Source organism: Urocampus carinirostris, chromosome 15 (genome assembly GCF_059441175.1).
Source record: "Urocampus carinirostris isolate Australia breed hairy pipefish chromosome 15, RoL_Ucar_1.0, whole genome shotgun sequence".
Classification (NCBI taxonomy): Eukaryota; Metazoa; Chordata; class Actinopteri; order Syngnathiformes; family Syngnathidae; genus Urocampus; species Urocampus carinirostris.
The window spans coordinates 26,001,099-26,028,877 of NC_142363.1; the positions used below are offsets into that span (position 1 = coordinate 26,001,099).

The following is a 27,779-nucleotide window of genomic DNA, read 5'->3' on the forward strand; positions in this document are numbered from 1 at the left end:
CTTTTATTTTGAAGGCGGGGTGAAATACTACATTATAATGAAAAAATAAACACACGGTAATACTACAGAAATCCAACTTTAGAAATACTACAAAAACACTAAGGTTGAAAAAGCCGGTTCTCGAAAAAGAGCCAAAATTCACCTCATCAAAAAAATGTATTTATGAGGCACACATTGTAACGTTTGTTGAGCTTTTATTTTGAAGGCGGGGTGAAATACTACATTATAATGAAAAAATAAAACCACGGTAATACTACAGAAATCCAACTTTAGAAATACTACAAAAACACTAAGGTTGAAAAAGCCGGTTCTGGAAAAAGAGACAAAATTCACCTCCCTAAAAATGTAATAATGAGGCACACATTGTAACGTTTCTTGAGCTTTTATTTTGAAGGCGGCGTGTTACCGTAATACTTGCTGTGATCGCGCAGTCGTTCCTCAACTTGCTCGAAATTGTCTTGCGTCGTGGAGGAGACTGACCGCTACTCCAGCTGATGGACGTCAGTGGCCGGAGCCGGAAAAACGGCGATATTTTCGGATAAAACAAAAACAGGTACTCTTTCACAAATATAACATGATTTAATTTCTCAAAACGTGCTTCGAGCTACCCCGTCCCCTCATGTGTAATGTGTTTGGAGGTGCACCAACGCTATTTAAAGGGGCTAGTTAGCAGAAGCTAGCTAGTTAGCCGAGGGAGTGTCCTCCCTTTGAAAGCGTCACGAAGACAACAAACGTGCAAATGATTTACATTGACCCCTAATAGCTCATTTTTCTCCATAAACGGAACAAATATATAATGTTTTTTTATATTCTTATTTGTTGTAATGATTGAAATGATTCGCTCCACTTTGCAGGGCTACATCCCGGATTTAATTCTTAAAATATTTCAGGATAATCATCTTTACTATGACACGTTCTCTGATTTGGGACAAACGTCATTTAATGACAAGTGTATCCCTAATTGAATGCTATTTTTCCTGTAATGTGCAAGTTGTAGTCACAAGATGGCGCCAGATATTAGGCCCAGATTAAAAAACACAAAAAAGTTAAATTATGCATATAAAATATAATTAACATTTCCTGCTGTCAGCGGGTCGTCAGAATAAAAAGGATGTGATAGTTAAACGCTTTTTAAAAAAATGATATTCAGTTGGATTTACTATTGTTTTTCCATTTGTTTTTGTCATCATTTTTACATTTTGAATTTCGTCATTTATTTCTGTATTTATTTAAAAATTTGTTGTCGTATGTATATATTACTGTTTTAATTCCCAATCATATATATATATATATATATTTTTAATATTTGTAATTCAGAATAAATATTTAATTTTCAAATGTATTTATTTTTATTCGCTGTATTATTTATTTATAGATTTATTTCTATATTTTTATAAAGGTATTTTTAACTTTGTAGTGTATTTCTGTATTAATATATCCACTTAATATTTTATTTACGTTTTTTCATATTACTGTTTTCCAATTTTGTGTAATTCAGACTAAATATGTTAAATCCATATTTTTTTATTTACTTGTTAATGTCTTTATTTTATTATTTCTAATTTAGTTATTTATTTTTGCATTTTTACATGTAATTGTTTATTTATATATTATTTTTTTATGTCCAATTATTTGTAATTCAGAAAAAATAGTCCATATCCATATTTATTTTGTCTTGTATTTATTTCCACATTTGTTTGTCAATTTATTTTTATATTTTTAATTTTGTATTTTATTTCTGTATTTATATATACATTTATTCGTTCGTGTATATATTATTGTTTTTATTTCCATTTGTTTGTATTTCAAAATAAATATTTTATATCCTTGTCTATTACTTTATCTGTTCAGAAAGATCCCTCAGTTTTCGCGTTTAATGGGGACCAGAACCTCCCATGTAAAGTGAAAATCCGTGAAGTAGCGTTGCACCTTCATAGAAGCACGCTAAGGGTAAACTTACCTCAAGATGCATTCATTACCGACTAAGAGTATACGACCGGGCTGTACTTGCCCAAGACACACAAAAGAAAAATCTTGCCCCTAGACCCTAGTGGTCAAGGGAACCATCCAACTAACCAACCAACCAACCAACCAACCAACCAAGTTTTGGTTAACCAAAAAAGACAAAAATAATAGTTAAAATCTTGCATTGTTTTTTTCTGTTTTCATGTTACTTTATTAAATTTATGGTTACATGCAATCGTTATATTAAACCATCCTCAAATTTGACTTGGTCAAGAGTGACTAGATTACATTTTAATGAAGAATTTATGGGAAAGCAGCTTTTCCTTGCAGAAGCAATACCTAGACTATGAACAAGTAAAAAAAAAAAAAGAAGATGGCTGGTACAAAAAATATAAGCATTTTCCTGACACAAAATAACCTAAAACCTATTAATTCATTCGTGGCCTCCCAAAGGCATTCAAAATAAACCTAACTAGCTATAAAACTCATCTTCCTGCTGACTGAAAACACATTCAAATAGAAATTTAACATAAAAATACAACATAAGATTATCTCATCTCATCTCATTAGCCGTACCGCTTATCCTCAGTAGGGTCGCGGGGGGGCTGGAGCCCATCCCAGCCATCTCCAGGCAGTGGGCAGGGGACACCCTGAACTGGTTGCCAGCCAATCACAGGGCACACAGGGACAGACAACTCATTCGCTCATTCTCACCTAGGGACAATTTGGACCGGCCAATTCACCTGAAATGCATGTTTTTGGAACGTGGGAGGAAACCGGAGTGCCCGGAGGAAACCCACGCAAGCACGGGGAGAACATACAAACTCCGCACAGGAAGTCTGGAGCTGGATTTGAACCCACGACAGGTTCCCATGACATGAACTGTGCCGCACAAGCGCTAACCACTGCGCCGCCGTGCTGCCCAACATAAGATTAATACAATGATAATATAATGACTTAAAACAGGGGTCGGGAACCTATGGCTCGCGAGCCATATATGGCTCTTTCTATTAATATCTGTGGCTCGGAGACAAATTTGATTGCATGCAAAATATCTCCATCTTGTTCGAAGCTTGAGTTGTTCATCCTATTCAGGAACACGCAAATCCAATCCAAAGCTAAGTATCCAATGTTACTTCGCAGTATATATAGGGCACGTTTTTCACTACAATTTACAGTCAAGGTGTCACACAAAAAAGGGGGGAAAAAACTCGTTTTGGCTGTACAACGCTAAAGAATCCTTTATATAAAAGTTCACTATATAATCTGTGTTCAGTGTTCAGATACCTTATGATGAATCCACAGAACACACTGTAAATACGCCAAAACACCGGAAGAGAACTTAGTCTTTTGATTGGGTGAGTGGGAGGGATGGGTGGAGCCATGCAAAAAGCGCAAGCACTCCCTCCCATCTCTCGCCCTACGCCATCTGCGCCAAAAGTGAGCTCATCAGGCTCCCTATTTGCAGAATGTTGTGACGTTTTTACACAATAACTGCTTGTATCTGGTTTTGAAACCAATATGTATGAAAAAAAAAGGTCAAAAGGAGTTTAACCGATCTTGAGTAATTGCAAGAAAGAGACAAGTTTAAAGTGGTATGTTTGTTGATTTTGGGACAGGGGCTCTGGCATTATTCTCTTTTCATATTTTTTTATCAAATCATCAAAAATAAATGTGCTGAAGACTAAGCTTTTGTCTGGGGTGCGGGTTTAGCAATTTTGTAAATTTGTCTCATAATATATGGTGTGGCTCTTTCCCAAAATAAAATTAATATTTTTTGCTTTTATGGCTCTTTGAGTCAAAAAGGTTCCCGACCCCTGACTTAAAAGCTGTGGTCTCTAGTGGTAATGTCTGGATATTCTCGTAACCTGGATTTTCTCTTGTATTTGGGCAAGACCTTTACTCGAAAGACATCTTGTATCTAAAATTTATCGTAGCTGGAGTTGGTTGAGGAACATATGTTGAGGAGCAGTATCATCTCTGTTAGTGCGGTTAATGGCGGGTAGATCCCCCGCAAAACATGAAAATTCGCAAAGTAGCAACGCCCCTTAATAAAAGTCTCCAAAGGTCAAACTTACCTCAAGGTGACTTCCTTACTGACTGACAGTATACGATTGTAACAAGATAACTACCATAGATCTACAAATAAAAACACAGATCACGGAATTGCTGTTGAATGAATGGTCTTTATTGTCACAATATAAACGTACAATGAAATTGAAGTTCTTTCAGTGTAAAAAAAGCGATCGAGAGAGCGGCTGCCTAGCTACACGCTAGCATCAGGTATCCTTGTCTTGAGCGAGGTCTCTGTGATGGTTAAAACACAACCGTCCCGAATATAGCAGTTTCCCACGAGTCGTAGCTCAAGGTCATCCTTTTAATGGGTAATGGATCTGGCTTTGGTGAGATACAGGCTTGGCAGGAGTAGCTTCTGGGGGTTGTTACGTGGCCGCAGTAGGCTGGAACTGCGGTGCAGATATTGCCTTCTGTCCTAAAGGCCACAGAGCACCTGCTGGTAATCCCCATTTCTTTGCGCTCTTCTGACTTTGCTCAGTCTTGATTTACCGTATTTTCCACACTATAAGGCGCACCGGGTTATAGGGCGCACCCCGAAAAAAATGTTTTTGGTCATATATTTGACATACATAAGACGCACCGGATTATAAGGCGCTACAATGGGAACGTCGACAAAACAGTCCGGTAGTTCAGTCAAACTTATTACCCCCTTAACATTCCGAAAGCTTGCAAAGAAGCAAATACGTGTCGAGAACACGTGCGGATGCGGTGTCCGTACGATGTCACTCAAATGCATCCTTCCAAATATCATTCGGAAGGTTAAAGTCTTGGGATTCAAGAAATGCCAACCATTCCTTAGTATCTATTTTCTTTTTCGCTCGCAACTTTACTGTGCATATGACAATAAACACTTGGAATTGAGTTGAATTTAAAAATAGACACTCCATTCCATCCATTATCTGCACCGCTTATCACAGAAACATCGAGTTCAGTCTGAAACATGATACAGGGAAAATATATAGCCGGAGTAACTCACCGAAGTCGTTGTGTTCAATAATAATGTGCAACCATGGTCCTCTTATATCCGTGAGTTTAGTAAATCCAGAAGAATACAATATTTACAAATACAGAATAGTAAAAAATGCTTTCTCTATGCCGTCAACCCAACGTGTGATTCACATTCATCTTTTTCGGCCAATTGCAGGCTTTGTTTTGCCGCTTTAGCCTATGCCAGCCAGTAAATGATAAAAAGGATCCGCCCCCTTTACCTCCGAATAACTTTAGCCAATAGTGATCGATTCAACAGATGATTGACACATCTTTTTCGGCCAATTGCAGGCTTTGTTTTGCCGCTTTAGCCTATGCCAGCCTGTAAATGATAAAAAGGATCCGCCCCCTTTACCTCCGAATAACTTTAGCCAATAGTGATCGATTCAACTGATGATTGACACATCTTTTTCGGCCAATTGCAGGCTTTGTTTTGCCGCTTTAGCCTATGCCAGCCTGTAAATGATAAAAAGGATCCGCCCCCTTTACCTCCGAATAACTTTAGCCAATAGTGATCGATTTAAATGATGATTGACACATTGGTTAGCCAATGAAACGCCGGTAAACAAATCCCAGCATACACCGCGGACTACTTGGCGTTCGGGGGAAAATCTAGTCGGCGGCTGCTGCATTAGTTGCAAGACTTTGCGACTTAATATTGATCCATATATAAGGCGCACTGTATTATAAGGCGCATGGTCAGCTTTTGAAAAAAATAAAGGCTTTTAGGTGCGCCTTATAGTGCGGAAAATACGGTAATCAAAGAAGTTATTTTCAATGTAACAAGCCACTGAAATACAAGCTGTAGCAGTTTGTTTTGGTGGACAGATTGACTTGTGACCTGACCACCCCTCCTGGCTGTTTGACTGACAGCATACACCAGCCTATCCCCGTCACGCACACAGTCACGCCCACCCAACACACAAAGCTCCCCCTAACCTTGCCCCCGTGATAGCATTTGCCGTGTGCTGTCTGCTGCAGAACACAGTGCACGATTCGTGGATATCAATGACAATAAAGACATTTCAATTCAAAATCTGGGAGGCAGGGAACCAGCGATAACTAAAGCACAAATTAGTGAGGTGTGTCTTTTTTAATGTATTTAGTTTATAACATTATAAATTTGTTGTGACATTCTTTTTAATGCAATTGTAATGTTTGTGACTACATGAAAGAGCAGATACATTTACTTTACATTGCGGTTATATTTAGTTACATGTATGTTTTGCACATGTATGTTTTTATTTATCAGTGTCTTTATTCTCTTTACGGCACCTTTTGGGTGTCCCGAAAGGTGCTTTGAAATAAAATGTATCATTATTATGATTATTATATATATATTATTATAAATGAAGTTACATTAGGCCCTTTGAGAAGAGCCATTACGCTGATGTGACCCTCGGTGAAAATTAGTTTGGCACACTTCGTTAATATGGTCAAAAACGCAAGGTCTGCCCTCCTCCGATTGGTTCTTCCTAATGTCTTATTGGAATCGGCATCATAGGGATCGTGTACACGCCTTGGAACAAATATTTCGGTTTCCAATCCTCCAATAAAAAGCAGAGTGAAGAATCAATCGGAAGTTGGATAGGAGCCCTTATGTGTGTCTCTTAAAATTGATCAAGGCATGACTCAGCTGCTTGCGAAGACATTTCTGTTTCCCGGAAACGATCTCTTTTATCCATAGCAGAAAGAAATGACTAAAACGCCGACGTGTGCAGTCGACTTAATCCTGGTTTTGTCTCCCCCCTGTCCAGCTTTTGTTTAACATTTTATGCTCATCACGTTGGCCTTTTTCATCCTCGGGCTGAATCAGTGCACCTGTTTGTTGACGCTTAGGACTACTAAAGTTGTTTTACATTACCGTCAATGTGGTTATAGTAAAATCTTATTTCTTCTTAAAGTGGAAGTCGACCCAAAAGCTTTTCTAACAATACTATGTTGTTTGGGCCACTATTTGTCTAAACACAACATTTGATTACCGTATTTTACAGAGTATAAGGACAAGGAGAAGTCGCACCAGCCATTGAATGCATAATAAAGAGGGAAACAACAAATCGAACTGACGCATAGGTCACATTCTTGAGAGAAATGTATTTGATAAAATAATTCTCCCATCTTATGAAAGTGTCCATGGGAAAAAGCCCTTCTTAGTTGTTTTCACTACCAAGGTTGAAATTATCAACACAGGCCTAGAGCGCCCTCTTATAGTTTCCTGTGTAAATAACATTTGAAATGAAATACAGAGAGCAAAGTGTTAACAATCTCACACATAAGTCGATCCAGAGGTGAACCCCCGGCTAAACAATGAAGAAGAATATAGTTTAAAGTTAGAAAATCCCCTTATTTGTTTCACTCTCTGAAGGCAGCCATTTTGAGAATTGTCATAGAGGAATGAAGACATTGAGGTTGCGAAGGACCAATCATGATTCACCTGCTCTCTAAAGCAGAACCATGATTGGGTGCGATCTAAAGCCTGAGCAACATCAACAACTCCCAAAATGGCCGCCCGCGAAGATGCATTAAAAACTGTTGGATGTTTCTTCTTAACATATTATTCATAAAAGTCCCCACCGTCTATTGGGTATGGCCATGCGACTTAGCTGGGGTAGCAATTTGTTTGCCTTATTCATATTTCTTGATAATTGCAAGCTTCGTTTTAATGGTTATCATGTGTTTGCTTCTCCGTTTAGCATCACTACGAGCCTTGGACCTGTAGCAGATAAATTCAGTACAGAAAATACAGGAGGTACTTCTGCCAATTGCATATTGGAATTTTCTTAATGCCGTGACACAAACCAATAGCAGAACAACATTTTATATGATGTTGACCAATAGCAGACATGTGTCTTGGAGACGCTATTCGTCCATCCCAATAATTAGGGTGGGCGATACTGGGAATTTTGGTATCGATTTGATCCAATAAATACAGGCTAGTATCGAACGATACCGATCAGATACTGATATTTTTTGCTTGGAAATATAATGATCATTGAATAATTGAGCTATCCCCTTTTAGTTTATTTATAAGATAAAAACGGCACTAAGATTTCAGGCACTTAAAATCTTCTTTTGTTTTAAATTTAATAACTGCGATGCAAATTTTACAGGTAAACTACATAAATATTTCTATTATAAATGTTTCTGAACAAAAGTCAATAGAGTAATCTGAAAAAAGCAGCAATGCAACAGAAATGCAAATACTCCATAACGATGTCGAACAGTAAGCTGAAATATCTTTCATTGCAAAGAAAGTGTAAACTCAATTGGATTGAGTTTGAAAGTTATAATGTATGTATAATTTTTCAACCCACTGAGGACATTATTTTAGTTCCAATTAAAATGGGAAGACAATATCGATCCCAAGACGGTAGTATTGATCCCATGTATAGATAATAATGATATTTGGATCGATTCGCCCACCTTTGGCAATAACATTTCAAGGTTTGTCATATAGTACTGAAAATGCCGTAAATAGGGACGTATTAAATCATTTTATTCCACACAGTAATGTGAAAAAATCCTCAGATGGGGACACCGTACCCCTCGGGTCTCCTGTGATATTGTTAGTAAAGTCTTTGAGTAGTCCTTTTTATAGAAGTTGATCCAGACTGGTAAGAGATGAAAATATGCGTCTGTCGGCTTTAAGACCCTGCACCTTTGTGGAGCTGACCGCCCTCTTTCTCTTTCTCACAACCACAACACACTCACCGATGCGCTCAGTCTGCTTCCAGCCTCTGCATTTATAACGGAGGCGTGAGGTCTGAACAAGTGCCATCGATACAATAGCTGATTCTTAACGTTTTTGGAGTTTTTGTCAGTGGACTAGGGAACATGTCCCTAACCAGGAAAACCACGTCCACCCGGGTGAGTGTGTGACACATTTTTTTTTCCCCGTTTGAGCTCAGGTGATCCGGACTGTTTGTGGGCAAGGTGTATTTGTGTTTCTTAAAAATTTCCGAGGATTTTGTTTTGAATATCCCCATCAGAGTGATGGTGGAAAACGTGTCACTCCAGTGATGATGTCACCTTTTAGGCTTGCCTTTCAATACCTTCGTGCCTTTTAAATGTGCTTCTTCTTTGTTCGAGCGTTGTCGCAATTTCCAATAGTATTGCAACGATTTAAATATTTTAATGTGGGTGCACTTGGTGCTACTTCGGTAGATGCGGCTTTTTCGGCTCGGCTCAGTTTTATTTTAGGAAATTGTTGGGATATTTTTCCGAGACTCACTCAATTGGCCGTGCGCGTGCGAAGGGAATTCCCTTCCGCAGAGTCCTGCCATGGCCGGGCGTTATGCCAACGGGCGGAGACATAATTGCGTGCGATTCTTATTCAAAGATGTAGGAATGTCAAGACTTGATTTTATGAACAAGTTTCTTGATAAAATTCTGAAGTTTAAAATGGAGGACTTGCATTGCGTCATAACTTTGACTTCTGGCAAGGGCTTTGATGTAAGTTTTGTAACGGCGGCTCTTTATCAAGAGTTTTGGAATCGTTTTGAGGGGGTGAGGCCCCAGTTTTCTGGTTTTATAGTGGAGAAGCTGTCTGATAATGCCAACAAGACAGTTATTGTCAGGATGTTTAATGAAATGGTGAATGCTGAGGATATATGTTTTTTGTTGAGTAGATATTGCTTGATAAAAGGACCAGCTATGAAGGTGAGGGATGAGAAAGGCGTTTGGAATTGTGCCTGGAGGATACCCATCCAGCAATTGCAAGATCCTCAGGGCTTTCAGGGACTGAAACAGCTCCCGTCGACTATATTCCTGGGGGAAAACCGTGGCTTTGTCCACTATCAAGGTCAACCGAAACTCTGTCGCAAATGTGGTGAGCATGGACATCTAGCTGAGGTATGTGATCGAGTTTTTTGTGGAAAGTGCAGGACAATTGGACATTCCTTTGAAGAATGCACCAATAGCAGAAAATGTAATCTCTGTGGAGAAACGAACCACCTCTATAGGAACTGCCCAAAGTCGTTTGCTAACAAGTTGAAAGCTAGGAAGGCAGTTAACAAAGACAACAAAGACAATGAAATGATGTCAGAAGACAATGAAATGATGTCAGAAACCATAGATAATGAAATTAATATATGCAACAAAGACAATGAAATGAAAAAAGACAACAAAAACAATGAAATGACTAAAGTTATGGAAATGCAAAATGAAAATGAACAAGAAATTAATAAATTTATGGAAATACCCAATAAAGATGAACAGAAAATGAATAAAGTTATGGAAATATCTAATGAAGATGAACAAGAAATGCACAAAGAAAATGAACAAGACAAACAAATTGAAAATACACCTCAAACCTCTGGAGGAGAGACCAAAGAATCAAATTTGAGTCAGGAAGGAACTGGAAATTCTAATTCGATTTTTCATCAAATACCTGAATTTGGACAAGACAAACAAATAGAAAAGACAACACATATTAATCAGGAAGGGCCTGGAAGACAGTCCAAAATAACAAAATGTTTTACTACGCCACTACCGGAATTTGAAAAAGACAAAAAAATTGAAAAGGTGAACGACTCTCCAAAAACCCCTACAGGCACTGGAAAGAGGGGTAAAAGTAAGACAAAATTGGGGGTGGTGAAAACACCGGAAACAAAGGGAAGAGATTTAGAAGAAAGCCGATTGCCGACAAAAAAGCCCACAAGGGAACTGTATGAAGTTGAGATGGAGGAAGTCGGGGAAGGAAAAAATCTGCCCCTTTGTGGGCAGGGAAGTAAAAGACCCCTTGATAGGTCCTCTGGCTCACCCCCTAACCCAGAAAAAAGGGGAAGACCTGGAACCACAGACAGAGAGTCGGAGGATTCCAGAGTTTTCCCCGGTGAGTCTCCAAATGAAGTACTACTCTTAAGTGATATGTCTGACACAGGTGACACTCTTGATGATCACCAAAGAATGGACTCAGATCCCCCGGTTTTGTCTAACTAGTTTAAATACTTTAACCACAATTATGAACATTACATTCTCTACTATCAATGTGAGAAGTGTGAGATCAAAGATTAAGGCTCACAGTGTTTTATCGTTCTTAAAAACTATCAGAACAGATGTGTTTTTACTACAAGAATGCTGCATCCCCTTTCTAAAAAATTATAAACAGTGGGAAGAGATTTGGCCATATCCTTCATTATGGAGTGGCTCGAATGAAAACCGTAACGATGGGGTAGCCATTTTAATAAACAACCCTCAACTCATCATAAAGGGGAGTACTGTGATGAGAGAAGGACGCGCAATCTTAGCAAAACTTTCTTATATAGGGAATGATTTTAACCTAATTAACATATACGGCCATGCCGACAGACATCTCAGGTACGAACTTTTAGAGGACATCCAGTCGCATATGCTAGGCCATCAACCACTAATCGTGGGAGGAGATTTTAATTGCATCCTAAGTCGGAAGGATAGAAAGAGGACCGATGAGGAGTTTAAAGTAGATAAAACATCAACTTTATTACAAGACATGTGCCGGACATTTAAACTGGTGGACTGTTTTAAATCCATACATCCAGGAGAAGAGGGCTTCACCTGGTTCAGTAGTGACAATGCCAGAGCCTCTCGAATAGACTACATATTTACAAGGGGTTTAGCACAGAGTGATGCAAGATTAATTCCTGTTTTTTTTTCGGATCACTTGCTATTGTCCTGCTCTCTCTCATTCTCTTCAGGTATGACTGTTGGGAAGGGTTTGTGGAAGTTAAACTGCTCTTTGCTGGAGGATGAGGCTATAGTCACACAATACAGAGAGCTTTACAAAGACTGGCAGACCCTTCAAGACTCGTATGATTCTCGAGCAGAATGGTGGGAAATGACAAAGAAACGAACACAGACCTTTTTTAAAAATGCAGGGAAAAACAAGAAACTTAAAGAGATGAAACGCATGTCGGGTCTACAAAGAAGACTCCAACGCTATTTCATCCTAACAGAAAAGGGGATGGACTTTAATGATGAAATCAAAGAGACCAAACAAGAACTAAACGCTTTGGCGGAAATAAAGAGTAAAGGCATCATAATAAGAAGCAGAGAAAGAGAAATAGAAGAAGGGGAAAAATGTACACGCTACTTTTTTAAAAAAATTATGAGCAAAAATGAGGGGCTTTTTAAACTTCAAAACGAAAACGGGCAAATAACAAAGGAAAGTAGTGAAATAACCAGATTGGTAGAAGACTACTACAAAAAATTATTTGAAAAGAAAGAAACACATGAGAATGAAATGGGGCATGTATTGGATCATATTTCAAGATCAGTGCGTCAAGACCCCTTTTTAACGTCAGACTTTACCCAAGAACAACTGAATGATTGCATAAAAGCTATGAAAAAAGGCAAATCACCTGGGGAGGACGGACTCAACCTCGAATTTTACCGGACTTTTTGGGATATTTTAGCACCAGATCTGATTACGGTTTTTAACGAATTTTCCAGTCGAGACAATATGCCAGACAGTTTCAGAATAGGGATAGTTACTCTATTGCACAAAAAAGGAGACAAATTTGACTTAAAAAACTGGCGACCTATAACACTTTTAAATGTGGACTGTAAAATTTTCAGCAAGCTTCTAGCGACACGAATGTCTGTAGTCTTGGGAGACTTGGTTGATCCAGACCAAACCTGTGCCATTGTGGGAAGGAAGATCAACGACAGTCTCATGCTGATCCGTGACACCATTTGTTATGCGAGAGACAGAAACATGCGACTAGCGGTCCTAAACCTAGACTTTGAAAAAGCCTTTGATCGAGTCTCGCACCAATACCTCTTCAGGGTATTGCAAAAATGTGGTTTTCCCCAAAAATACATCAAGTGGGTAGGACTGCTATACCGAGACATCTTCAGCAAATTCATGATTAACGGGAATTTATCGGAAGCAATCGAGGTCAACTGCGGTGTACGTCAAGGTTGCCCTATGTCTCCGCTTCTCTATGTTCTTTGCATTGAACCTTTGGCACAAATGTTAAGAAAAGATAGATTTGTCGAAGGGATCAATATCCCAGGAAGTGGGGGACAAATTATCAAGTGTGTTTTGTACATGGATGATTTTAATATTTTATGTACTGACCGCGCATCTGTTGGAAGAGCCCTTGACTTGACTGACCTGTTTGGAAGGGCGTCTGGGTCAAGGCTAAATAGAGAAAAATCACAAGTAAAGTTTTATGGAATGTGGAAAGAGACAGAAAAGGCAGGACTCCCGCTGACGGTATTAAAGACAGACCAGAAAATCCTAGGGATAAAATTCAATGCGGATGGAGGAGGCGAGACCAACTGGGATGACATGACAAGGAAAGTTAAGCAAAGACTTGTTTTTTGGTCACTGAGAAAAATGACAATAGAGGGGAAGGTCCTTATCATCAAAGCGATCATCCTACCAATGCTTTTGTCAATCAGTTTAGTTTTTATGCCCAAAAGAAACGTGCTATTACAACTGGACCGAGCCATCTTTCGCTTTGTCTGGGGATCAAAGTGGGAAAGGATAAAAAGAGATACAATGAAAAAGAAAAAGGAAAAAGGGGGAAAAGGAGTACCTGACCTCCAGCTTTTCCTGGGAAGCAAATATGTCTCTCTCCACTTCCAAAACGCTGTGGGCCCACCCAACAACCCGAAAAGTCAAGCAATGACCCGGTTTTGGATGGGCTCATATTTGCGGAAGCTAAAGCTTGTACCAAACAATCGTTTGATTCCAGTTTCATTTAACTTGCCACCAACACATCTCTTTATTAGGGATTTTTTAAAGAAGTTTGATTTGGAAAAACAAGAATGTCACAATTTACAAAACCACAGGGCCCTTATTGCTATTGTGCAAGAGCGAGCAACAGTAAGCCCTGTGCGGGGGCTTGCGTTTGGCGAACCTACAACGGTTTGGAGAAACGTGAATCATCCTGCCCTCCCAAACAGACTAAGAGACTTGTCATGGATGGTGGCTCATGAAGTTCTCCCAGTCAGAGCCGTAATGCACCACCGAGGTATGTCGGCGACTTCGACGTGCCCTCGACCTGGCTGTGGCGCCCAGGAATCGGTGAGGCACCTTTTTTGTGAGTGCAGCGCTGCCGAGGTCTTGTGGACAATGGCCGACCAACTAGGAAAGTTCCCGGACTTGCCAGCAGGGGAGGTCCCTGATGCACAGTACGTGCTTTACGGGGTGAGTCGGTCGATGAGGTCTCAGAACGACTTTGCCAGGGACTGGCTCACTCTCGCAGCCATCAAGGACGCCATCTGGACCTCCAGAAACCTGTTGGTATGGAGGTGCAGGCAGATCCCCCCTGTGGCTGTGCTACAAATGGCTGCGGATACCATACAATCTGCGAGCGGCGGGGCTAGGACGCAGCCATAAAGAAGACTCGTCTGCACCCACCCAGAGATGGGAACCGGAACTACACTGTGGGAGTCCCGGCAGCAACGGGAGATATACTGTGGAAGTCCCGGCAGCAACGGCCTGAGAGGACCCACTGTGGGAGTCCCGACAGCAGCGGAAGCTACACTGTGGGAGTCCCGGCAGCAACGGCCTGGAGAAGACCCAAAAAGAGGACTGTAAGAGTGCTGTTTGGGAGGGTGGGATGGCAGAGCTACGCCCTTGCACAATAGTATTGCCTTTTACACGCTGGTTAACTACTGTTGAAAGAAAATAACTCTGAAATTGTTTAATTGATGTCGGTTTTGTTTTTGCTGCTGTTGGAGTCGGTGGATTTTTTCAGACCGAGGACAATCAACTTTGGCCTGGACGGATCTATTGACACTAACAAAGATGTTATATAATGAAATTGTGAATATGCTTGATTGCTATTGAGTTTTTCGAGAAAGGTTGTTCAAACCTCACATTGTGTTTGTTGTTAAAATCGTCATATTGGAATATAATATTGTGAATATGCATGATTGCTGTTGTGTTGGTCATAATTGTTTTCTGTTGTTGGTGATCTATTGACACTAACAAAGATGTCATTTAATGAAATTGTGAATATGTTTGATTGCTAATAGGATTTTCGAGAAGGGTTTTTCAAATCCTCACTATGTGTTTGCTGGTAATAACATCATATTGGAACATAATATTATGAATGTGCTTGATTGCTGTTGTGATTGTCATGATTGTTTTATTTTAATATTAGTGTCAATAAATTTGTTCAAACCAAAAAAGCATTGATTCAGGTGTCCTTAAAAAGTTGAAAGTTAAAAACTTTCTCTATAAAGTTTGTGTTAAAGCCCCAGTATGTAATATTTGACCACTAGATGGCACTGTTGTCCAATGCAAACAAAAACCAGTACCACAGCATGCAACAAGACCTCAGACAAACATGGCGGCGAACTAAATAGGGATTCCACTATGTAAAATGCAAATTTGTCGACCTATGATTTGTTTTATAAAGATTAACATTTGTATGATGGTTGTTGTATTTTTGCCAATTATTCAAAACAATATTTTTTGTACCACTAGGAGGCACTAAATATTACACACTGTCCCTTTAAGAATGCCCAAGTGAGTTCAAAGAGCCCTTATTCTTTATTTCTCACTTGGTCTATCTGCTTTTAGTCTTACTTTTAGCAAAGCTGTTTAGGGCGGAACAAGGTAAGAGGAATGTGGGTGGGGGAATGTTTAAGTGACGTCATGCTCATCTGCGTGGGTTTTAGTTTTGTTTAAATGTGTTAGTGTCGCAAGAAAATGGTGAAATTAAGAAAAGGGCTAGTTCAAGTATATGCCAAACAACAACCAAAACCCCAAGAAAGATGAAAAAAGTTTGTTTATAAATGTTTATTCGAGCACGTCTAAGAAATGCACGAAGTTGCACGAGCACAACATGAACGAGCTGACTGAAGCTGCAATGATGACACAAACCAGGAGATGGAAGCAGCGAGTAAAAAAGTTCCTTATAGCTCTTTTAAGTTTGTTTCTTCAGTTTGCAGTAGCTGAAAAAAACCAATTGTATTACATTTTATATTTAGCGTAAGGTGGACTATTGTTCTGCTGAACAATGATGGCGTGAACGTTAATTAAAGTAAAAGGAATGAGTGCATCACTAAGTCCCATCTATTGGAGAACCACATCAATAACATGCAGAAAAACACAAAGGACTGTCTCTGAAAATTCTAATATTGTTTGGTTTTTGTTTTGTAATGCAATTAAAAAAAACAAATATCATACATTCTGGATCCATTACATATCAACCGAATTTTGGAACCCTTTTATTGTTTTAATATTTCTGATTATTGTTTACAGCCTACAAGTATACCATACATGATAACCTTTTGACATTAACAAGTAGTAGATTTCATCACGCACTCTTATTTTTACGCACAAAACACAATCTGTCTCCAGAATATACCAAAAACGACAACAGGACATGGCAAACTTTCACCAAAACAGAAATCTAATGCGATAATTGGAGCACTTTACTCAGCAGAAAGACTTTGTCTCGCTTTAAGAAAAAGCAGCCGTAGACTAAAATACTATTCTGGAGTTAAGATTTTTGGTTGTCTGAATTAGTAAAAGTGGGAATTTTTTTTCTAAAGGGGAGAAATGCAGTATTCTAAAATAAAGATTTTTTTCATCACAATATCCAAATGGTCTGGGAAAGTCCTCTTTTTACCACATCAATGTATAGTTTGACCTTTATCTGTTTAAAAATCACAATTCTATTACAAAAAAAGTCATAACATTCTCCAGATGCATGTTATAGCTTAGCATAGTAAATTAAGCATAACTTATTTTCAAATATTCTCAAGTTGTATTTTTTTTTTATGGTAGTCGAACTACATGAAGCTAACAAGGATTCAGTAAAACGGTTTACATAATAGCCTTGTTAGCATAGCAGAGTATAGTTTAGCGAACACCTTTAGTGCCAAACCCCCATAATTTTTCAGCTTTTATTTCGTGGCTTAGTGAACAACTCAAATAACATATAGCAAGTAGGTTGTATCACTTTATGTAACACTTGTAACAGTAAATGTAATTACTAATATTTGTATTACAGAGAGAATAACAATGCCACAATGTTCAATTTCACATAATAGCCTAGCATAGTCAATTTAGCATACTGTATTTTCAAATATACTTTTTTTAATATATATTTTTCATATTTTGTCCAAACAAATAAAGCTACCGGGATATAAATGACACGGTTCCCATCACGGTTTGTATTAGCATAGCCAAGAAAAGTGTAGCTTACCCTTTTGGTCATTGCCAAATGTTTTCAGCGTTGAAAACTCATATTTTGTCAGGTTTTAGTGTAAGGCCTTTTCACAATTTTGAATAATCGATGCCAGCATTATTATTCTTGTGTTTTTAATTTCCCAATCTCGTTTTATTATCCGCTTGGAGTTGAGTGACAATGAATAATTCAGCTATTCCTGTTAGCCGCCTACAGTGAGTTGCTAATTTTTGGCAACAACACTCACCAACTAATTGACATCTGCTTATTGTTTGGATGTGTTGTTGAACATGTATTGGTTTTCTTCTTCTAGAATCCGTTTTTATAAGATTTTAAAAAATATAAATTGTTCTTAACCACCATTTACAACCCCCATTTGTAAGTATGTTAGTGTAATGGCATTGTGCCTGTGCTCAGCAATCCATTAGCCACAGTAGTTTTATCTTCATTAACATTCCCTGAGGGATTGACACTCAACAGCAAGTTCTTTATCCACTGTATGCTTTTGTTTTTCTTTTGTTCGTTGGATTTAGCCACAAGCTGAAGTTTAGCAATTGTTGTTTCTCAACAAGGATGTGGTAAAAATTGCATTTAACTGTCGACGCGTTTGAAAAGTATTCTAAAAACTCACTTTTGATATGTTAGGCCAGGGTTTTCCTTGGTGCTTTATGAGCCTGGAAGATTAGCAAGCATATCTTCTTCGACCCACCGGGCTGCCAATGAATAATTACGTCCGAACACCATCCTCCTATGGATAACCCCACTATTTTTTTATACCCCAAAACATTTATGAGCCAAACCCCTAGTTTTTCTCGTTTCCAATTACAAGGCTTAGCAAGTGTTTAGAGGGAAACCCTGTAGACTTAATAGCTTTTCCTATCCTTATACACCAGCCATGCTTAGCAAGTCTGCCGAGAGGAACTCTGTAGACTTCCCAGTTTGTCCCATCATGACTATGAGGCTTTGAGGGAAACCCTGTAGACTTCTTAGTTTCTTGCATCCCTGACTAACCAGGCATACTATTTTTATTTAGTAAAACCCTGTAGACTTCCTAGATTCTCTCTTCCCGGACTACCAAGCTTGTAACGTTTTCTGAGGGAAGCTCTGTAGACTACCTAGTTTCTTGTATCCCTGACTACCAGGCTTACTACTTTTTCTTAAGTCAAGACTTCCTAGTTTATACCTTTCAAGACTGTCAGGCTTAACAAGATTTCTGGGGGGAACCCTGTAGACTTCCTAGTTTATCCGATCCGGACTACGAGACTTAGCACATTTTTTAGGGTAAACCCTGTAGACTTACGTTTTTCCTATTCTTGTATACTAGACTTGGCAAGTTTTCTGAGAAATGTCCTATAGACTTCCTAGTTTCTTCCATCCCTGACTACCAAGCTTAGAAGTTTTTCTGAAGGAAACCCTGTAAACTAACTAGTTTCTTGCATCCTTGACTACAAGGTTTACTGCTTTTCCTGAGGTAAATCTTGTAGACTTCCAAGTGTGCTCCATTCCTGACTACCAGGCTTAGCAAGATTTCTGAGGGGAACTCAGTACACTTCAAATTTTTCCCCATCCCCGACTACCAGGCTCAGCAAGTTGTCTGAGGGGAAACCCTGTAGACTTAGTAGTTTTCCCATCACTAACTACCAGGCTTAGCAAGTTTTCTGAGGGAAACCTTGTAGACTTCCTGGTTTTTCCAATCCCTAACTACCTGGCTTACTACCTTTTCTGAGGGAAACCATGTAGAGTCTTTGTTACGTCAGGTCATGTTTATTTTGTATAGCCCTTTATCATAAGAAGTCTCAAAGGGCTGTACTGTACAGACTACATACTATTACAGACTACAATATTTTGTAAAGTAGGAATATCTGTATTTATTCTTTTTGTTTACCTTCTGTCTAAATCTTTTTGCCTATTTTGTGCAGAACTCTGAGTTATAAAAATGCAGTTATTAATGTTACAACATACTACCATAAAATGTGAACATTTGACGTATATGCTGCATCTGGGCTTTGTGATTTTATTGTGCAGCAGCAGAGGGCCTGCTTGTACTTGAATAAAAGTCAGAGGCAGGAGGATAATAATAAACTGCTGAGTCACAACCAGTGCCCGAATGGAGGCGCCCAGCGCTAAGTCTCGATCGTCCTGCCACGATGCTATAGTGACGCCAACGTCCGCATGTGGTCCCGCGTGGCCCTTCTTGTGCCCTAGAATCATGCTCAGTCTATTTTTTATTGCTATGGCTGGTCAAATGGAATTTTCTTTCATATCAGCATTTGCAATCCTTTGTAAACCATAGGTACACTTTTTATCCGTTGAAAAATCTCAAGTCTGTCAAAACGTTTTCTTGTTCTTCTGGAGCTCAGTGTATCTGAGTTAAGACTGTATATCATAGCATAATTAGCATAATTGCTTCTTTTTTTGTGCACGCTTGTTGTTGCATACTCTTGTGTATTTTCGACTCCTTGCTGACTCAAGTAGTCAGGAAACCCGCAGGGGTGAATAGGAATTTTCTGGAAAACAAGGCACAGAACAATTGGGCCTAAGGTGGTGGTTGTCTGTCAAAATGTTTTAAAATTAATTCCTGATGCAGGATTTTTACTAAAATTGACAGTAAAACGTTTTTCATATTATTTGAGGTCTTTGTGGTTCAAGTAGTCATACGAGTTACTCAAATTTCTTAGTAATTCTGCTGTAATTTTGGATTATACTATATTTCTAACCTGTTTTGCCATATTGATATGTTTTTATAGAAATCTAACAAAACAATGTTTACCAATTTTGGGTATTTGCTACTGGAACAAAAAAAGTGTTTACTACATTCTACTCTTTTTTTTTCAATTTAAAAGAAGAATATCATAATTAAAATCAACAAAATGATGTGTAAGATTTTTATTATTTAATTTAAGAATCATAAAAAAGTCGGATAATTATATTATATATATATTATATTATATATGGAAAAGAGTGCAGCGATTTTTACTTTTTCCAACTGACTATTACTTTGAAATTTAATCTTAAACAGCTTCATCCAACAAAATAAGTTATTAAATATATTTCCATGTACTAACTCATTAGCAGACAATTAGTATAAAACAAAGACAAAAAAACTCATTTACTGCCACTTCTGATAAAAATGAATGTTAGTTAGTCGGCATATCATTGGAAGAAAGTAAAGATACTGAACCCTGGCTTGCCTTTTTTGCAAAGATAAAATAACCGAATTTCTGCGGCAATTTTGCCAAAGTTTCACGGCACACTAGTTGAAAAACTCTTTCATTTTTTTGCAGAGAATACCTTGCTTCTATTATTTTTTATTCATGAGAAGGATTTATTTAACTTTATAATTAGACGTTCTAAACATTTTTGTTTCTCCTATGCAGGCATCAAAAATGAGCTCAGACGGAGGCGGGCGACTCCCCAAGGTTGGCTCCCTGGTGGAGGTCATCGGCAAAGGCCAGCGTGGCACGGTGGCCTACGTGGGCAACACCTCCTTCGCGGTGGGCAAGTGGGTTGGCGTCATCCTGGATGAGGCCAAGGGCAAAAACGACGGCACAGTGCAAGGGAAGCGCTACTTTACCTGCGAGGACGGACACGGCATTTTTGTCAGGCAGTCTCAGGTAAGTGGATTTCATTTTTCCATTAAAATATATTTATAAGATGATAACCCTATAAGAGTGGAGTAGGTCTTCTGTCAGCTCTGTCAAAACATTTTTTTCTGCTTGCGCATTTCTTTTTTCTTTTGTTATGGACAAAACATTTCATGTTTTTCCATGCATGGAGTCTGTTTTGGCTTTGGGGCGCATCAGAGAATCAAATGTGGGCGGCATGCAAAAAATATTCACTTGATAAATATTAAAATCTCGTGATGTAAATTAAAAATAATAATACAATTTTTTGAAAATGCTCTTTCATTTGATTACTACTACTATTACTATTTTTTTTAATCAAAACATGATTACAATTTTTTTTTTTAAATGTATGTACTTCCAGTTATTAGAATGTTTTGATATCGTTTACGATAACAATTAAAATTTTTCTTTTTAAAGGAGAAAAAAACATTTTCGTTTGCAGAAAGAAAATGCTTTTCTTCTAATAATGACTAACGGTGCTGTATTTAAACAATTTATATTACATTTACAATGTATTACCAGTAAATATATCATTTTTAATTTAAAAAAATATATATTTTAATATCTACTCTACACTTTACAAACATATTTCCACATTTTAATTCTGTACTTTAGAAAAAAAACACAATTTTAACCTTTTTTAATGTGTTTTTTTTGTACTTTGAAATCTTTTTAGTGTTTTTCTAATTACAATAGAAAACTTTCTTTTTCAAGAAAAACTACTGTTTTCTGTCATACATAAATCTATCCTGTTCTTTTCCAGTGGTCTTTCATTTACCGTCATCAAAAAAGTAATTTTTTGTATTAATGATGTCTATTACTGTTCTTGTTTTTTATTTGTTTTCAATGTTTTTTCAATGTTTATAAATATTAACGTATTGCTTGAAATCTATTTACTCTGAGAAAAAAGGAATATATTTTTAGTGTTTTAAAGATGAATTACAAATTAAACATGTTTTCTAAAAATGTGGATTACTTATATCCTTTTTTTAAACTTAATATTTTCTCTTTTACTTACATAGATTGTCATTTTTGTGTAAGATTATACATTTTAAAACGTTTCTTTAAAATTGTATTTGAGGAAAAACAATTAAAACTGAGAAACACAACAAAAATAATAAACTTCCTCAGACCCCACCACAAAATCAATCAACTTCCGTAGCCATGTATACATAAAATAATCTTATTGTTTGTTCCCTTTTTTTTCAGATTCAACTAGTAGACGATGGCGCTGACAGCACCTCCCCAGACACACCTGAGCCAAGTGCCACCAAAGTTCCCAAGAGAGGTAACACCTTTCCCTCTAATTCTGATAGCCATGTTGACCTTCATTTTTATGACTTTAAAGTCTACCTCCTTGGTTTTTATGATCAAGTTTTATTGTTTGCACCAGGATCTTTAATATCCTTGTTCCTTTTTTTTCTGCCCCCCAATCAGAGATCCCGGACACGTCCAAGTCGGCCAAACTTGTGAGTCATTTACCGAGATATCGAGTTTTTTATCGCTGGTATCCGAACACAATCTCATATTTCAGTTCTACAGACGCTCCCCTACTTACGACTATTCGACTTACGTAAAACAGGATGCCGAAAAATATCGGGACATTGCTGAAAGTTAGATTTTGTATAGTGTGCACCTTTTTCCGAGTACAGGACAGTACTGTAGTGCTTCTTTCTGCTACGTGGCACCGTGAGAGGTCACCCATCATCCACCCCGTAGAAGAAATCCGGGTTCTACCTCCTAGTCTGTGTCTAAACATACAGTACTATGTGTACTCTATCTCCAGCGTGCTAAGAACTTTGACGTTTTCATTGTTTGACATCTCGTGCATCCATTCATCAGGTTGGTATGAAGTGTAAATAAAAGGCAAGCCATTTCTTTTGAAATTAAATTGGAATAAGAAAGATTGATGCGGTTGAGAAAATTGTTGGATCGCATTTTTTTAACCCCTAAAGCTCATCTTCCAAAAGTAAGTTGAACTCAACTTTCTTAATCATCTCATCTCATCTCATTAGCCATACCGCTTATCCTCATTAGGGTCGCGGGGGGGCTGGAGCCCATCCCAGCCATCTCCAGGCAGTGGGCAGGGGACACCCTGAACTGGTTGCCAGCCAGTCACAGGGCACACAGGGACAGACAGCTCATTCGCTCATTCACACCTAGGGACAATTTAGACCGGCCAATTCACCTGAAATGCATGTTTTTTTGGAATGTGGGAGGAAACCGGAGTGCCCGGAGGAAACCCACGCAAGCACGGAGAGAACATACAAACTCCGCACAGGAAGTCTGGAGCTGGATTTGAACCCACAACAGGTTCCCGAGACATGAACTGTGCCGCACAAGCGCTAACCACTGCGCCGCCGTGCTGCCCTCTTAATCATTATAGAGCATATTATTTTATGAAATGTTTATATATATATTTAGTACAAAACAATACAGCTTACTTATATAAACCTTAAACATACAAAATATAGCACTGAGTAAGTAGGGCAGCGTCTGTACTTCTGACATTTTTTCCGTCAAAGAAGACAATGTATACGTTTTGGGATTTTTTTTCAAAAGTGTGATTTCGAAGGTTTTGGCCTGAGACCAGTGATGTATTTTGTCGACTGAAAGAAGTTTTGAAATGCACACTGTAATCCCTCGTTGATCGCGGTATATGGGGACTAGAACACACCGCATTTGTAACATGCGCTCTGCTGGCACCCGCTCACAGTAATAGTCAACCGGGGTAATGGATCGCAGCTGCATTGGTGCTGTTCATTTTAGGTAGATATAATGGAGAAAAAATAAGCAAACAAATTTGCTATTTTGGCCCCTGCTTTCTGCAATAATCGACTGAGAATAATAGCTCATGCCCAAAACAGTGCAGGTAACTTTATGTGGCCTAAAACAAAAAGGGATTACAGTATTATATACGATACTTATTGTATTAAATATATTTTTTTGTTTTACTACAGAAAAAACAGTATATGATTACTCACTATTAAATCCCAATATGTATTGTCCTGTTCTTGTCTCTTACAAATAACAAATGCACACATATTTTGTTTAAAATAAATGGAAGCTGTGCTTTTTAATGGAGGTTTTTGTATTTTCACAAGAGGTTGACAAATTTGATTATTCAAATTGTAATCAGTGAACTCAAAATTTCTCTTCAAATTACATTGCAGTTGACAATGTTTACTAAAAATGTGGCCATAATTTTTGAAAACTGCATTGGGCAATAATTTTAAAGTACCGGTAACTTTATTGATATATGTCAACGTTTTAAAAAATATTGACTGCATAGAAGTTTAAAAGCTCTTGTCAACAGACAGTAATCTATATAAGTTCCTTACAGATTTTAGAAACTACAAAAAACTTCATATATTATGAATGACATTTTTTTAACCACTAAGAGGTGCTATATAATACACACGGTCCCTTTAATGCCCATTTTTTTTCCTACAAATGCACACAAATTCTATTCATACCTGTATTTATTTGCCAATTTGATCATCCACAAATAGTGGTAAAATGTAGTAAACAGTATCCGCCAGTAGAGGGCAATGTGTTATTCCTAACCCGACATGATGAAGGTAAGATGACAAGCGTTTTTCGCAATAAAATTCCAATCTACTTATTTGCACTCTAGACACGGATGATTAAAATTTACTCTTTACTGTTTTTACATTCAATACCACACCATCCCTTATTTAGACAGCCTGGGTGGTGACTTTTCAAGGTTATTGAAGTCATGATGGCCCAACCTGATTTTGGTTTTCATATTATCTTAATTAAATGATTTGCTGGTGTGGATTTTATTACATCTCTTACATTATGCTCGTGCGTGCAAGATGCAGACATGAACGTGGCTGCTCCCTGCCCCCTCTCCGCCCACAGTTCCTCCGGCACAATTGCCTTTAACCCCTGATCTTTCCTTCCCTACTTCCTTCCTCCGTTCCTTGATTTCCTTCCACTAAGCAGCGTGGAGTCAAGGCCAAAAAGGTGCGGCATGTTTTTTTCGCCTGACATCTCCGCCACGTTACCGTGGCAACAATAGCTCCCAAAATGAAGGCTCAATTTGCTGTTTTGCATCATCCCTACGTAGGAAAAGGCCACGCCTGCTGCTTTCTTCCTCGTGAACGTGCTCTCGGCTCTGGCTGGTCTTTTTTGTGGACTTTGTTAGTTAGCTTGATTCATTTTTTTATTCTTTTTATTGGGTTTTTTTCAGTTTGGCTGCAGCTTGTCGTGCAAGTACAGCAATTAATATTGTATAAAGACTGTGACATCACCGGACATTCAGCACCCCATGCAAAAGTGTGTGCTAGGGATGGATGTTAATGACAAAGGATAGTTAAGAATGACTGATACAGACACATATGATGCGAAGGGGGTAAACCAGTGTATGCTGTTCGGCCTCTTTATTGACGAAGGGTTGCTTGGCACAGCAACTCGCCCCCTTGTTGTGCTGTGCGCTAAATGTTTGGTGTAAGGTTCTGGAAGAGCGAAGGGGAATGAATGTTTGGTGAGTGTATTCTCGAATCTTGCTACCTTCCACTAGAGGGATATGGCTTCGGTATATAGATAGATACATAGATGATGTGTGCAGCCCGAAAGTAGTTTCCGGGCCGCAAACAGCCCTAGATCCTGGACACCTTAACAAAATATATAATGAATAAGAAAATTAAAGGTAAAATATCTAAATACATGGACACAAAAACGTAGTTGATCTTTTTTAAACGGTTTAGAAGAATGCAAAAAAAAAATACTCTGAATGATTTCTGTGTCCATTCTAATATAAAATAAAACATGCCAATCTGAAACAAAAAGGGAAGACAGTACCATAATTCTGTTCCACGACAACTCCGCCTGTGTTTTTTTTCTTTTTCCCTAAAGCACTCATGCCACTGTGATCATATCCTCCTGAGCTTTGCTAATCTCCTTTTCACAGTATGAGCAAGATCTAAGAGGATTCATACAGAAAAAGGATGATGATGCGATGATCTGCCGCAGAACCCAAAATACGTTGTCATTTTTTTTTTTCTAATATCGTGAGTTGTAGTAGAGGTTCCATTACATCTCAGCGGAGGCCAAACGTGTTTTGTTTGAAATATTCATCAACTTCCTGCTAGAAGATGAGTGCTGCACTCAGGCGTGTCAGGTTTCCCAATAGGATAAATCACAGCGTGAAGGACAGGAAGTCAGCGAGACCATTTGGCCTCGCTCTCATGCTGATATTGTCAAATAAGTGGTCTGCTCAATGAGCATTTGCCACACAATTTATTTTCATCTTTCCAATTATATACTTCGTAAGCGCTTAAACAATTGCCCCATTATATTACAAAAATCTATTATTGATTTTTTTAGAGGGATAGTTAACAAATAAATATTTGCAAATAAGTATGCACATTTATAACGATATCAACGTTAATGATAATAATACTATAATATAAAAAATATAAATAGGCAAAGTATTGGAATGTTTGAAATATTGGATTTCTGTTTTATGAACAAGTCGGTTCATATAGTTTTAACATTTTTTCACAATTTATTCCTTAAATAAAACCATCTATGTCAATCTGGTTTTATGCTGCATAGTATTTTTATTTTTTTTCAATAAAAATGTTTTTACATTTACACATAATTGTAATAAGCAAAAGAGAACAAAATCTGCAATACTCTGCAAAGTTTCCATTTAAAGTTCTTTGTTGTTGTTCTAAACGGAAACAAAATATCTAAAAATCATCCTGGCTAGCAAATGTGTCTTGTTCCACTTTACACTGTTTTTTATTTTTATTTTATGATTTTATTTTAAAGTTTATCTTTAATAAATATAAATACATTTTCAAAATGAAAGAATAACATTTTTCATCTCATATAATTATTTTACTATTTTTTAACTTAATGCTCTACTAGAGAACAAGTAAAACATTATTGCAAAATAATCTATTTTTAGAACATATAGCCACTATAGAAAACATTTTTCAAAACTATCTTTCACAGGATATTACACATTTTAAAATTGTTAAATAATTTAAATATCAACACCCTTTACAGTATTAATCAGTTTTTTTTTAATTATAATTTCTTTTCAGGTGATAAAATATTTTACAAATATTTCAACTTTTGATCGAATCCTTTTCATATGGACAATGTTTAATGATAAGTAATTACAGTTAGTCCCGAAAATGTTGGTTCAGTGACACAAGTTTTGTTATTTTAGCTGTTCACATAAACACATTCCAAAATACAACAATATAATGAATATTGTCCTATAGTGCACGATCTCAGCTGAAATGGGAGACTTTTCACATCCAAATAGGAATAAGGGATTCAGAATTATAGCCCATGACACTCTTTATACCCCGTTTTTCAAAGGACCAAAAGTAGTTGGACAATTGACTCAGAAGGCTTCTTTCTACCTTGTTAACACGTCATTAATTAAGTTGTGAAAAAGTCTGGAGTTGATTGTAGGTGTGTGGAAGCTGTTGTTGTGACCACTCGTCATCTGTTCAAAGAAGCCCTCAATGGAGGTGAAGCAAAGGATCCTTGTCCACAAAGATTTTTGTTTGAATTACGCTTGATTGACAAATTACTTTTGAGCCCCTAAAAAACATCCGACTAAAGATGAATCCTTCATTTTCAGTCAGATGTTCAACCATTTGAATTCAACATGACAGCCTGCGCTTCAATTCCGGTGAAAATATTTCAATCTCCGATTTGGTCGCATGAAGAGCCCAACTTGTCAAAAAGTGTGTGTGTGTGTGTGTGTGTGTCTGTCCAAATATTTTCGGGCCCAGATGTATCTCAAACACAGTTTTAGCCTTGGGCTTTTCCAATCGGCAATCACTTGTGGCTGCTGCTATTCCTCGGGGTTGCTAGGAGATGGGCGAGGCTGGCATCCACGCTGTTGCGGTTTATTTCTCCATTCTCTTTGCACTCCCGCAGTTGATTCTTTTTCTGCCCGCAAACAATGTCTCTTTGCATCATTGTCACACCCTGAGCA

The 27,779-nt window shown here is 37.9% G+C and overlaps 1 protein-coding gene and 1 long non-coding RNA gene across 6 annotated transcripts in view; both read left to right on the top strand.

Moving 5' to 3' along the window:
• The first annotated feature begins 433 nt into the window (after positions 1 to 433).
• Positions 434 to 27,779, top strand: part of dctn1b (dynactin 1b) — a 55,945-nt gene continuing 28,599 nt past the window's right edge. For 4 of the 5 annotated variants that reach the window (XM_088354672.1, XM_088354673.1, XM_088354674.1 and 1 more), the window contains exons 1-4: positions 8,763 to 8,895; positions 20,540 to 20,776; positions 21,998 to 22,076; positions 22,226 to 22,257. In XM_088354672.1, the coding sequence (XP_088210798.1) occupies positions 8,863 to 8,895; positions 20,540 to 20,776; positions 21,998 to 22,076; positions 22,226 to 22,257 (381 nt within the window). In that variant the 5' untranslated portion in view covers positions 8,763 to 8,862. Of the gene's footprint in view, positions 554 to 8,762; positions 8,896 to 20,539; positions 20,777 to 21,997; positions 22,077 to 22,225; positions 22,258 to 27,779 lie in introns of those variants that run through there. The other variant, XM_088354676.1, reaches the window with a different exon arrangement.
• LOC148351987 (uncharacterized) lies at positions 9,224 to 14,892 on the top strand. Its single transcript, XR_015852849.1, has 2 exons — positions 9,224 to 10,861; positions 11,703 to 14,892. It is a non-coding gene; the product is annotated as an uncharacterized LOC148351987 (long non-coding RNA).